This window comes from Ylistrum balloti, unplaced genomic scaffold (assembly GCF_031769215.1).
Source record: "Ylistrum balloti isolate Yb309-2 unplaced genomic scaffold, AGI_CSIRO_Ybal_v1 Utg369716, whole genome shotgun sequence".
Classification (NCBI taxonomy): Eukaryota; Metazoa; Mollusca; class Bivalvia; order Pectinida; family Pectinidae; genus Ylistrum; species Ylistrum balloti.
In genome coordinates, this window is record NW_026781939.1 from 292,334 (window position 1) to 307,195 (window position 14,862).

The following is a 14,862-nucleotide window of genomic DNA, read 5'->3' on the forward strand; positions in this document are numbered from 1 at the left end:
ATCATGTATAAACAACGTGCGCCAGAAGTTTTCAATGTGTTTTGCGATCCACGACTGTATTTTGTGACAACCCTAGTCTGTAGCATGGTTTAACAATCATGGCTTTTACAAAACATAATGGTATTGGTGTTTTTATGAAACATAACAGCATTTCATGGTAATGTTTGATAATTTGGAAGATGATTTTGATGCAGATGACCCTGTAAACATAAAGGTAACAGTAAAAAATAAATATCAAGCAGCAAGAAATACCATCTCCCAGCCAATTTATCCACCTTTTTTTTAAAAGCACACAGCAGTGTTTAAGAAAGACAATGGTAGAATAAAATTAAATTTTTTTTTATTCAATTTGTGTAAAAACTCAAATATGTTAAAAATGATTTCTTTTCTACACTGATGTGCAATTTCTATTCCCCTAAAATGCATAACGATTCATAATTTTCATTTTTTTTCCAAATTTATAAAGTTATTTTTTTATTCCAATAACATCTATATACCTAATTTGTCAAATTATTCAGAATTTTAAGATCAGAAAAAGGAAATCTATTACCTTGGTATAGGTCTTTAAATCTAATGACCTTTCAGTGATTTTTATTTTCAGCATTATTATCATAAATCATAAATATTATTTTTGTGGCAGTAGAAGAAAAAAAATCTGAAAATATGAAGGATCCATTCTTGAATAAAATTTGATTATTCTAATCAAGTATCCAGCCAACCTATTTTCACAGCACCATTTAATTATCAGAGCAGGAATAGTGCCTCATTGAAAACAATACATAACTATTAAACATAATGCTTGAACTGATGATAGAATAATTCTTTGTGGCTTATCTGATTTCTTCTTGAAAATGAAACATGTTGAAATTTTTAGGCAATAACGTGTTTAGTAAATGTGTTTATGTGTATTTTAGTTACCTTGTTAAAATATCCCTAAACACTGTATCAGTATTACTAGTATAGGTAATTAAGTATAGGTAATTCAAACAGTGAATCAGATACCTCAGGCATCAGTATCTGCACTATACAAGATTCTGTTTAAAATATTCAACAGATTTCTACATATACCGAACTATACCTGGCATTTATACTTGATAAATAGTTCATTTGCAAATTGAATAGGGCATAAATATTCATTTACTGCGTAAATCTGAATTTGGAATGTTTACAGACATGCTCAAGACTTTATCATGTTTACTTCTGTGTTTTATAACTATTCAAAACGGTGCAGTGAAACCCGAGCCAAGATTCAAAAACCTTGAATGGTTAATACAATGTCCATATACAATACTGTATATTTAAAGTAATATGTTTTGTGTTTGCTAATGATTGTACATATTGTACATGTAGATACTAAATACACAAAAATTCATTTAATATCATGTAAAAATTGAAAAAGCATTGCCATTTCAGTAATTGGTTTTATACCAGAAAATTACACCATGGAGTACATAATGGCAGTAAAGTGTGGTTATACACCTCATAAAAAACAAACAAAAAATGTACATACAGGTGTTTATCATAATGAGGTACTTTCACACTACTGAAAGTTCAAACAATTACAGTAAAAAGAGTACATATTCCTAAATAAAGATGTGTAACATTTGTATAGTTGTGACTCTTCTTTCACTATTTTAATTCCCTTTTCATATTTATTAATCCTGACATAAGTACATATAAGAAACCATACTTATATAAATACAGACAACAAAATCTCAAAGTGATGTCTACTTGGTTTTAAACCAAATAATCACACTACTCACACAATTGAGTTGCATGATTTCTTAACCTTTGTTTTGAAAATCAACAATCCCAACAGGAAGTTACTAGTACCTAGCATATTAAATGCAATATATGTGACATGTGTAAGTCTATCATATTAACACTAATTAAAAAAAGAACTCATGGCACATTCTCATTTTTGACTAGAAAAATGTGAAGTCACTACAAAGTGAAAATGTGAATACAAGATTATCACACAAGATTATCACTCATGAGATTCAAATATTTCACAAAACATTTTTTCTCCGAAAGTAAAAATAGATCAAATATATATATTTTTTTCTGTGTAAAACATTTTTTTAATTCAAAGAGACATTCTAAAATCTCATTTATGATTAAAAATAACATGTATATAAAGATACATCACAAACGAAGGAACCTTGTGTTTAAAGTTGACACAGTCCTCACACATGGTAGACCATCCTGGAATGTACATTGCTATTATCTCTATTTGGCTGCCACTCTCGGTCTCCTAAGTTTTCATTGGACTGTACTGGTATTAAAGTCACATGATTGGACTGGAAATGGTTATTATTAAATAGTATATGGTTGTGTAGTAAGTTTGTATTGACACCATTAGAGTGTAGTTCTAGATCTGAGGCACTTTGAGAGTGATGTAGAGATAACAATACATGATTCTTGTCCATCTCTTCCAAGTTGGATGCACTTTTTACCAATGGTAGTGTCGCAGCATGACGCATCGCCACATTCTGGTCATACTTCACCTGTGTAAGGTAAGTCATGCATTTAGTATCACAGCAACTACTTTCTTATCTAGATGATATCATTCTATGAAATATCTGATACTATGTCAGGAATTTTATCATGGATTAAATTTTTGTGAATTTGGCAACCATTTCAAAGTTTCAGAAAAATAAAATAGCATGATTTGTACGATAAATAAATACTTGTCAGTATGTAAATCTATTCTTGTATGACTGGTCCATTAGTTCTCCTGTTGATGTTAAAATCTATTCTGGTATATTTGTAAGTAATGTCCTTTGTGATATATTCAATGTCTAATAAAAAGAGACCTTCAAAATTTCTGAGACATTGCAAAAAAAAAAGAAAAACACAAAAATTACAAAAAGTATATTTTAGGGAATTTTGCAAAAATTGCACAGAGCAAAAATATCCTGATTTACGGTAATAAAACATTCTTCTGATAAAAAGGTCATGAGTTCTAAACCAATGAGCTGAAGATCTTTGTTAAACATGAAAAAGTTATTGCTAGACATATCAATGCTATTTTATGTCCCTCAAATGAAATCTTACTTCCCAGATTACACCTATACCTACTTTCTCATGTTCTGCCGTACTTTGTATTTTAGTACAAATACATGCATTATCTACTCACTGAATATCACCAGTGTTGCGAAAATTGTTCATTCTGTTAAAAAATCTCAAACTTTTGTGAATATTCTGTTTACATCATAGTCTGTTAATTTGCTGCATGCAATTAAGTTCTGCTAATAGAATACATGTAAATGAAGTCAAATTTACATCAAGAGTTTCTCTGGATATATAACAGGAATTTCTACCTTAAAAAAAAGACAAAACGATTTGAACATTAAAAATGAATTTGCCACAATGACCAATTACAGGCTGTCCAGCACTTCTTGACAAAAAATTAGGGCTAATTTTAGGGCTAAAATTACAAAATTTTAGGGCAAATTTAGGGCTAAAATTACCATGGTAGGAATTTTGTAACTAGAATAGGGAGTATGAAAGCATTAAACTGACTTACCTTTGCAAATTTGACAAAATAGAAACTAACATACAATGCCTTAATTAAAGGAAAGGTGTCTTCCAGGGTTTCAGTGTCCCAGCTGCTGTTGGCTGTGACCTTAAGAATAACACCTCTGTCACTCAGTCACAACTAATAACAATCTGGGTACATAGATCCACTGGTCAACTGCCTTTCATTGTCTACCCTGAATTAGAACTACAGACTACATTAAAATATATTTTAAGTATGAATTTAATGAAAATATTTTCAGTAAATTCAAAGCAATATAAAAAAGTAAGAATTAAAGTGAAAAATTAGGGCTTTTTTAGGAATTCCTTTTGAATGTTTCAATTTTTTTAGGAATTTTAGCAAAACTGAAAAAAATTAGGATTTTTTAGGAATTTTAGGGATGCTGGACAGCCAGCAATTAATTATTTGCTTCATATTTTACCTTGTTGTAAGTGAGAACACCAAATACAGCGATGGCCATTCCCAGTAGGTTCATGGGTGTGACTGGGTTACGAAGGAAGAACAGGGAGGCCCCAATTATTACTATCCGTTTTGTAGCATTGGCCACAGCGTAACTAAGGGGTGCCACCATAGCGATGACAGTGAAGGCAAACACATTCTGCAGCATGCTGAAGAATCCGTCCACCAGGAGGAGAAGTACACAGTATCCTATCCTTCCTTCATTTAACTTAAAGACAAAACAAGATTGTGTCATCAAACTAGTGTGCTACAATACCAGATTGTCAATCAACATCACTACTTTTTCAGTTAGTTGTGAAAATAAATGAACATGCGTAATCTGGTAAAATATCTATTCTGGCTGGTACAAGTACAAATACACTTTCAGTATGGTATGAATATATATTCTGGAAGATACCAAATACGATGATAAATCTGGAAAAATACATGTTAATTAAACATAGCAAAATGAAAGTAGATGTTCTACCTTGTAAAATGTATACTTGGTTTGGTAATATATACCTTCAGTTGCAATAAAAACACAAATGTACTGGTTCAATCAACAATTATCCTGATAAAATGTAGGCTTAAACTGGTAAAATACACCATCATTCTGATAAAATGTAGGCTAAAACTGGTAAAATACACCATCATTCTGATAACATGTAGGCTAAAACTGGTAAAATACACCATCATTCTGATAACATGTAGGCTTAAACTGGTAAAATACACCATCATTCTGATAAAATGTAGGCTAAAACTGGTAAAATACACCATCATTCTGATAACATGTAGGCTCAAACTGGTAAAATACACCATCAATCTGATAACATGTAGGCTTAAACTGGTAAAATACACCATCATTCTGATAACATGTAGGCTCAAACTGGTAAAATACACCATCATTCTTATAAAATGTAGGCTCAAACTGGTAAAATACACCATCATTCTGATAAAATGTAGGCTAAAACTGGTAAAATACACCATCATTCTGATAAAATGTAGGCTCAAACTGGTAAAATACACCATCATTCTGATAACATGTAGGCTCAAACTGGTAAAATACACCATCATTCTGATAAAATGTAGGCTCAAACTGGTAAAATACACCATCAATCTGATAAAATGTAGGCTCAAACTGGTAAAATACACCATCAATCTGATAACATGTAGGCTCAAACTGGTAAAATACACCATCATTCTGATAAAATGTAGGCTTAAACTGGTAAAATACACCATCATTCTGATAAAATGTAGGCTTAAACTGGTAAAATACACCATCATTCTGATAAAATGTAGGCTAAAACTGGTAAAATACACCATCATTCTGATAACATGTAGGCTCAAACTGGTAAAATACACCATCATTCTGATAACATGTAGGCTCAAACTGGTAAAATACACCATCATTCTGATAAAATGTAGGCTCAAACTGGTAAAATACACCATCATTCTGATAAAATGTAGGCTCAAACTGGTAAAATACACCATCATTCTGATAACATGTAGGCTAAAACTGGTAAAATACACCATCATTCTGATAACATGTAGGCTAAAACTGGTAAAATACACCATCATTCTGATAACATGTAGGCTCAAACTGGTAAAATACACCATCATTCTGATAACATGTAGGCTCAAACTGGTAAAATACACCATCATTCTGATAAAATGTAGGCTCAAACTGGTAAAATACACCATCATTCTGATAAAATGTAGGCTTAAACTGGTAAAATACACCATCATTCTGATAAAATGTAGGCTCAAACTGGTAAAATACACCATCATTCTGATAAAATGTAGGCTCAAACTCAAACTGGTAAAATACACCATCTGATTCTGATAGGCTAAAACTGGTAAAATACACCATCATTCTGATCAAAATGCTAAAACTGGTAAAATACACCATCATTCTGATAAAATGTAGGCTGGTAAAATAACCATCATTCTTATAAAATGTAGGCTCAAACTGGTAAAATACACCATCATTCTGATAAAATGTAGGCTCAAACTGGTAAAATACACCATCATTCTGATAAAATGTAGGCTAAAACTGGTAAAATACACCATCATTCTGATAACATGTAGGCTAAAACTGGTAAAATACACCATCAATCTGATAACATGTAGGCTAAAACTGGTAAAATACACCATCATTCTTATAAAATGTAGGCTCAAACTGGTAAAATACACCATCATTCTGATAACATGTAGGCTAAAACTGGTAAAATACACCATCAATCTGATAACATGTAGGCTCAAACTGGTAAAATACACCATCATTCTTATAAAATGTAGGCTCAAACTGGTAAAATACACCATCATTCTGATAACATGTAGGCTTAAACTGGTAAAATACACCATCATTCTGATAACATGTAGGCTCAAACTGGTAAAATACACCATCATTCTGATAAAATGTAGGCTCAAACTGGTAAAATACACCATCAATCTGATAAAATGTAGGCTAAAACTGGTAAAATACACCATCATTCTGATAACATGTAGGCTAAAACTGGTAAAATACACCATCAATCTGATAACATGTAGGCTCAAACTGGTAAAATACACCATCATTCTGATAAAATGTAGGCTCAAACTGGTAAAATACACCATCATTCTGATAACATGTAGGCTCAAACTGGTAAAATACACCATCATTCTGATAACATGTAGGCTCAAACTGGTAAAATACACCATCATTCTGATAACATGTAGGCTAAAACTGGTAAAATACACCATCATAGGCTCAAACTGGTAAAATCTGATAACATGTAGGCTCAAACTGGTAAAATACACCATCATTCTGATAACATGTAGGCTCAAACTGGTAAAATATTCTGATAACACTCAAACATACACCATTCTGATTACATGTAGGCTAAAACTGGTAAAATACACCATCAATCTGATAACATGTAGGCTCAAACTGGTAAAATACACCATCAATCTGATAACATGTAGGCTCAAACTGGTAAAATACACCATCATTCTTATAACTGGTAAAATACACCATCATTCTTATAACATGTAGGCTCAAACTGGTAAAATACATCCATCATTCTGATAGGCTCAAACTGGTAAAATACACCATCATTCTGATAAAATGTAGGCTTAAACTGGTAAAATACACCATCATTCTGATAAAATATAGGCTAAAACTGGTAAAATACACCATCATTCTGATAACATGTAGGCTCAAACTGGTAAAATACACCATCATTCTGATAACATGTAGGCTCAAACTGGTAAAATACACCATCATTCTGATAACATGTAGGCTCAAACTGGTAAAATACACCATCATTCTGATAACATGTAGGCTCAAACTGGTAAAATACACCATCAATCTGATAACATGTAGGCTCAAACTGGTAAAATACACCATCATTCTGATAAAATGTAGGCTAAAACTGGTAAAATACACCATCATTCTGATAACATGTAGGCTTAAACTGGTAAAATACACCATCATTCTGATAACATGTAGGCTTAAACTGGTAAAATACACCATCAATCCGATAACATGTAGGCTCAAACTGGTAAAATACACCATCATTCTGATAACATGTAGGCTTAAACTGGTAAAATACACCATCATTCTGATAACATGTAGGCTCAAACTGGTAAAATACACCATCATTCTGATAACATGTAGGCTCAAACTGGTAAAATACACCATCAATCCGATAACATGTAGGCTCAAACTGGTAAAATACACCATCATTCTGATAAAATGTAGGCTAAAACTGGTAAAATGCACCATCATTCTGATAAAATGTAGGCTCAAACTGGTGATATATACCATGTCCCAAAACTGAAAAATCAGGTAAAAATATTTTTTTGGACAAACAGGATTTTGTATGTAAGTCTGTAATGGCTAAGAAAACAAACCAGCAATTAATCTTAGTTTTATTTAAAATACAGGTAAATTTAGCACTACATACCACTATAATATAATGTACATTTTATATAATTATACAATTATACTTACAACAAAATTTAACTTGGAAGGATGTGATATAGTATACATTTTATGTTCAACTATACAGTTCAGGACATAACTATAGAAATCAATGAAACCAATAAATTTACACAATTCAAAATAAAACGAAATCAGTCCATGTGCAACAGGTATGTGGTTCTGATGTAGTTGATGTTGTTTTGTAGGAGAGTTTTCAGTCCTCCAAGGCCTTGAACCAGCAGTCCTCGATGTGATGTGGTGGTAGTGGAAGAACAGCGACTCAGCGAATATTTTAACAAAATCTCTTCTTTCTAATATCCTATTTAAATTATTTTATTTAATTTATATTAATTATTCATACATGCATACATATTAGTTAACGTTATAATAATATTTGTATTTGATTTTTTCTAAATGTTTCAAATAGCTTTATGGTTTACATGTGTATAAAATTTTGGACAAATTTTTTACCTGTTAAAACAACACACACAGGTACCTTAAATGTTATAACAACACACTGCCCTATTTGTGTACATAATGTTTTTGGGACAAACAGGACATAGATTTTTTCAGTTTTGGGACAAACAGGATTAAACCGGTAAAATACACTGTACATGTTCAGAATGGTAAATGAGTCCATTGAAAAGGATGCAGCACACTATGTTTTGACAAGATGTACTCTGTCATGTAGAGATTGTGGTACTTTCTACACAGTAAAATATTTCTATTGTTATATTGTTAAATTAACAAGATGTGCTAAGAGTAGAGCCAACACCGTAGTACCATCAATTGAGGCGTCAAGGTTGTTTGCCTTTAGCCTGGATACCCAAAGGTATGCAGGGGATTGATGAGAAGGGGTGAGCTTAAATATATCAGAATCAATCCAACAGACGAACCCGCCTCTAGTCTGTTGGATTGATTCTGATATATTGTTATATTAAGTTACTTCATTGTCTAAAGTGTGTAGTCTTTTATGAAACTGTTCTACAGTTTACCACAATGAAAAGCGTAGCCGAATTGACTACAGTGCATTGTTACCGTCTGGTGTACTTTTTTGGTCTATAATCTGTTTACCATCTCATCACACTATTTTCAATCTTAGTGTACATAGGATTATAGTTCAGCCGAAAAAGTTGGTAGATTCTGTACCAGACACAACGTACAACAGTGCTATTATGCTCCACACTGGTCATGTGTCTGGTGATTGTGACCATGTAGTCATTGAAACGTCACACTCTTATCTTCTAATGGTTGTGTTATAACAACTTCTATTCTATTGACATTACCACGCATTACCACAATACAATGAAATTTATGATTTGCTAAAGTGTTATGTGACTTCTCGTTGGTCAACTGAAACACAGTGATGACATTATAGACAAGTTTACTAACCAGCATGAAATAATAGTTTCAAAATCAGGATGAAAACTAACTATGTAAACTTATTTATCTGTAGGAATGTTTTGTCAGCAACCCACTGGAACTCTTTTGTCAGTGGAAAGACAATCTAATGCCACTCAACATAAAACAAGTCAACTAAAATAACTTGTGAATTCTTACCAAATCATGGTGAGCATAGATTCTTCTGAGATCAAAGAGAGCCCACATTGGGAAGAAGCAGATGGCAGCCAGGCGACATATTGTCACATATAAGTATAGATGGTGTAATCCCGTCTCCTTTAAACACTGCAAGAAACAAGTAAAATGAAGGAAGCCACAAGTACATACAGAGCCTAGTTTTATAAAGGATGTCACATTACATGATTAGAAAAGCTAAAATATACAGTTTCTGTGTTTGTTTGTTTTAAATGAATTATGCTATTTACAGATGCTAAAGACTACTGTGTGGCCCCGTATGGTAGCACTATGTTTGCAGGAGATAGAGCTGAACATACGAGTCTGTCAGACAATCAATTTAACATGTGTCAGTATCAGAGAGAAAGATTCAGTATCATAAGATTGGCGAATCTGAATTTCCAGCTCTACTGTGTCTAATGTCTGTACAAGTTATCAGATAATCACAATTTCTGACTCAAACACTGCACCAAAAAAGGATAATCTGCTCAGTCTCCCCAATACACCACTAACCATCATCTGTTATTCGTATATATTGATTTACCTATACACCATAGTATGCTAGCTGTCGACAACATTTGATCTACATATTGGTACAAGAGAAAATCACAAAAGTAGAAATATTCATATCTTTTGTTCTCTCCTAGGCTTATGGCTAGGAATGTCTTATTGCCTTGTGTAATAGAATTATCTTAATATATATATATCCTGTTATAAGGGACTTACATTGGTGACAGGTGTTTTTACTGGAGGAGACTTAAAAGTTCACACACTGCAAGCAGCTTATAATTCAAGGGGTTTGACCAGTAATTTCCATTCATAAAATAGAGTCACCTTGTGTAATTATGTTTGTTTTCTGGGGAATGATTAACAAACTCGATACCTGTAACTGAACCAAAAACTCTCCATCAATGATCCCATGTTACCGAATTAATTAATGTTAATACTCATACAACTAGGTAATGTACAATAGAGCTGTAACACTTGTCTACTGATCCTGGAGTTTTTCATCACAGTCCAGCTAACTTGTTCATCCCAAAAGTGTGCATGGGATAAATGAGATATCTTAGTATCTCATGAAAGATAATCTTCATGTGCTTAAAACAAAAGTAATGACTAGCAGGAAAATCCAATTGTTCAACAAGATAATACATGTACATAGCAAAATCTTGTCAAATTATTATCTTTCTACCAGAAATTCAAACCTTAACAATAAGTTATCCATCTTACCTTTTTAGAAAATATGGTCTGTAGAGAGAATCCAATTGTTGCACAAAGAGCACTAATCAGGCCGATGTAATCAAATGAGAGTTCGGTTAGAGTGGCTATTATAACTCCACCAATGATAGGAACTAGGGATAGATATACCTGCAAAAACATCATACATTTCGTTAGAGTGGCTATTATAACTCCACCAATGATAGGAACTAGGGATAGATATACCTGCAAAAACATCATACATTTCGTTAGAGTGGCTATTATAACTCCACCAATGATAGGAACTAGGGATAGATATACCTGCAAAAACATCATACATCTTGTTCAGGTAAGAACATTGTACCTATCAAATTAATCCTTATCATATTTGTTTTTTAATTCATACAATATGGTTTTCTTTACAGATACAATGCAGATACTTTGTGAATTTATTATTATGTGAATTCATTATATGCTTGATGACAAATTGGATATATAATAAACAGAGACAAGTTTGTGATCTTTTCATGAACCAATCAAAAATTAAAGATGATCTGATTTATCACCAGTGATTGGATCCCAATACACATACCCAACAAAAGGTAATTGAAAAAGAAAATTGTGTGAATGTCCTTTTAAAGTGGAATATGTTCTCTGTAAATCATTGACAATGATTTCCTATTTTTGATTTTTTTTTTTCAAAAATTATTTCAAAATATTAGGGAAGTTGCCTTCAGCTAAAGTAACCAATTTAAACAAGTTCAAATTCCATTCTGTTGTTACACTGAGCTTAACAGCTCATTTGTATACATATACAAATACTTGTTGACATTGCAGTGCTTAAAACCTGAACTATTCATAATACTGATGTTTTTTTCTCATAGCAAGTTTTTCATATTTTCCAGTCTGACATTACGATAAACTGGATAAACTAACACAAAATGAAATTTATCCTCAATATTGTGACGAGGATAACAAATTACAGATATATCTGTTCACTTGCCTACCATCCTCATTCAATACAAAAAAGCTATGTTGGGATGACTTCAATTTTGAGAATACAACACAGTTTTTCTTTAGTAAATAGTTGGTCCGATAGTTTTTTAAAACCACATCACTAATTAAATGTCTATGTAAGTAATCAATATTGACCTTCAACACTACATATACTTACAGGAAAAGTTTGTTTTTCTCCAAGGATAATTCTTGATAATAAAACTGTGAAAAATGGCAGAGTGGCTTTAACTGAAAAAGAAGAAACAAAAATTCTGTGCTAGAACTACTTAAATTTATTTTTAATTCAGTAATTTAGATTTCATTTTAAATATTTCTTTTCTTACCTCCATATTGATAAATATAGAGTGATACAAAAATCACGTGAAGATTTTGTTGAACCTTTCAGGTACAAAAACTTGTTTGTTGTTTACTCATGTTGTATATACAATAAATCAGATACTCCAGATTCATTTTCTTTACAAATAAATACTCTGAAACAGATCTTATCTTTGTAATGATGATCTCTTTATACTTCAAAGTCTCACATAAAGGAGCTAGAACACTATACAAGTATATCCTACATGTGAAATGTGACTGATTCTACAAATACATATGACAACTCCCTATTTTATGAGGTGAAAAAATCAGTCATTTGTAAATTTTAAATATGCATTAGCTGACACAGTTCTACAGTTCTGTATGACATGAATTTTTAACTGGGGGTAATAGTACTGATTCAAAGATCTGTTTTAGGCCCTAATGCAATTTAACTCAAAATATTAGAGAAATTTGCATGTAATGACCCAAAAGTCAATTAATTTCTGGAAATACATAAACTCTAACATGAAAATATGTATATAAATCCAATCATCGTCCTATCACTACTGTCTGTAATATGTTTTCCTACATCAGAACACTAAGAATAATAAGCACTTGGTTTCAGTATATGGAACCCTCTTAGTTTTACATGACCTTGCAATATTAAAGCATAATACATCATACATATATATTGAAAATTAATGGATATTTTCACAAATTTACATTCACATTTAGAATGATCAAAGGTACTAGAGAAAATAACATAAATTTTAGCAAAACAAAAATGACTTAATCACTGCAGCTGCATAGTAATTACACTAAATATGCTGAAGAGAAACACCTGTCATCAAGCCATTGTAACTTTTTTATTCTGCTGTTATTAGAAATGAACAAAATGAATTTGATTTACAAGTTTAAGTTGGCTTAACAACAAATATATTTTATCCATTAAATGTTGTTGAAGTAATTATGTATTTGTTGTTGTTGTTATGACACCTACTTTGACCACCTGAAATGAGTGTTCTCTCTGCAGTGTCACTCCTAGGAACAGTAAATGCCTATAGTGTGTGTGTTAGGATCACCAATACATTTAAAGTAAATTATTATATAAATATAAGAAATGATTTTTATTTTTTTCAACATTCGTGATGCTGTAACACTATTGACTTTCTGGACATATTCCAGGAATCTTTTAAATAGATACATATTAAATATTTGTATGTATGTATGTAAATGTATACAAAGACCTTGATGATATGTAAGTGTATGAAAATGATATTTCATACTCAATACACTGCATCTAGTATAAGGCCTTGTATACATGGAGCTACACGATAAAAGTAAAACAAACAAAAAAATGAAGAAAAAAAAAACAAAACAAAAAAACAAAAAACATCAGGATATCAATTCTGGCATTTCTCAGAGGATGATGGGGAAATAATAATAACTGATATAACAGTATATATTTCTTGTCCGACACAACACAGTTAATAAGATTCCTAAGAAACAAAAAACTGCCCAAAGTAGGGATAGAACTAAACACACAGCTACCCCTAAAGTTTCTGAGGTTTTAAAGTCCAATTCTCTACTATTGTGGTGACCTATTGTTGTTCTCAGATCAGAATCTTTCCAGGTGTCTTTACCTGAGCATTTGTACAGGTCATCCCAAAAGGACTTATAACAATCCAATGGAGGCGTGTATTACTGTACAGTCAGTATGTCTTTCATCTTTAATAAACATCAAATTAGTAGTACAACATATATTGATACATGTGTATGTAAGAATATCATTGTTAACACCACATAACAAAATTGTTATTTTGTCAAACTACATACAACATTGCATTTGTAAAAGAACAGGTAAAATACACATCCCTGTCAAGTGCCCAATCAGGAAATGAACTCAAGTCTCAAGTATGATAATTGATCAGCTTTATTGACTCGCTCTTTATACAAACTCATTCGCAAAAGCAGGATATGTAAGTTGAAACATGACAGAGACTATATTTAAAACCATATACAAACCAATATTACCCCCTTTTTTTAATTAGATTTCCTAAATCTCAAGGCAAGACACAAAATACCACAATGCAAAGGATTTTATTGGGTGCAAATATACAAAACAAGGAAAACACCACACAATCTTGTTGAGCGCCTTGACCAGGAATCGAACCCCGGTCTTGGGTATGATAATGAATCAGTCATGCCTTTAACAGAGTCAAAGAACCCTGATTGACAGCAACCATATTTAACCCTACATCCAAGTCACACGCCAACCTGCTCCTTTTACACAGCTGATGTGGAATAGTAATTAAGTATTTCATATGTAACCTGGATCCATAGGCACATTCATTTATTCATATACATAATAATTGATCTAAATGTTGATTACATATAGTACGTAACGTTTACCTGTATGAGCATAGGACACGGAAACTTTCCAAATACTGATATGTGAAGAAACGGACGCTAGAAATTTTCCCAGTGCCAGAGGTAATATCATAGTCCAATAGTAATAGCGTGGCACGGTACCAGTTTCAGGAACAGACATCATGCTTATGATCGGTTTTAAATACAAAGCTCCCGACAATAGCTGAACCATCGTCACTGTCATTGGGTAGGGAAACTCATTCAGTACAAGCTTCCCTACAATATTTCCACCTGAACTGGTGGTGTACCACAATAAACAAATCACGATCAATTTAAATGCGTCTTTCACGACTGTTTTATCCATTTTCGGAGTAACTTGTGTCTCTAAATAGCATCACCGCCACATCAACACGACATATGCCCCCATCACCAAAACACGCCTTTCACCTGTCAAGTGTACACG

The 14,862-nt window shown here is 32.3% G+C and overlaps 1 protein-coding gene across 1 annotated transcript; it reads right to left on the minus strand.

Moving 5' to 3' along the window:
• Window positions 1-2,033: 2,033 nt before the first annotated feature.
• On the minus strand, window positions 2,034-14,836 carry LOC132565338 (solute carrier family 35 member E1 homolog). Its single transcript, XM_060229986.1, has 6 exons — window positions 14,442-14,836; window positions 11,890-11,960; window positions 10,749-10,886; window positions 9,504-9,629; window positions 3,963-4,208; window positions 2,034-2,507 (listed from the first exon to the last, which is right to left on the minus strand). The coding sequence occupies exons 1-6, from the start codon at window positions 14,761-14,763 to the stop codon at window positions 2,187-2,189; spliced, it is 1,224 nt and encodes a 407-aa protein (XP_060085969.1). The 5' UTR covers window positions 14,764-14,836; the 3' UTR covers window positions 2,034-2,186.
• Between the last annotated feature and the right edge of the window lie 26 nt (window positions 14,837-14,862).

Excerpts from the sequence above, each read along its gene's own strand:
- LOC132565338 (XM_060229986.1), bottom strand. The coding sequence starts at position 14,763 with ATGGATAAAACAGTCGTGAAAGACGCATTTAAATTGATCGTGATTTGT. Across the intron at positions 9,630-10,748 it reads AGACCATATTTTCTAAAAAG|TGTTTAAAGGAGACGGGATT; the intron begins GTAAGATGGATA and ends TGTTTCTTGCAG. Across the intron at positions 4,209-9,503 it reads TCTATGCTCACCATGATTTG|TTAAATGAAGGAAGGATAGG; the intron begins GTAAGAATTCAC and ends TTTGTCTTTAAG.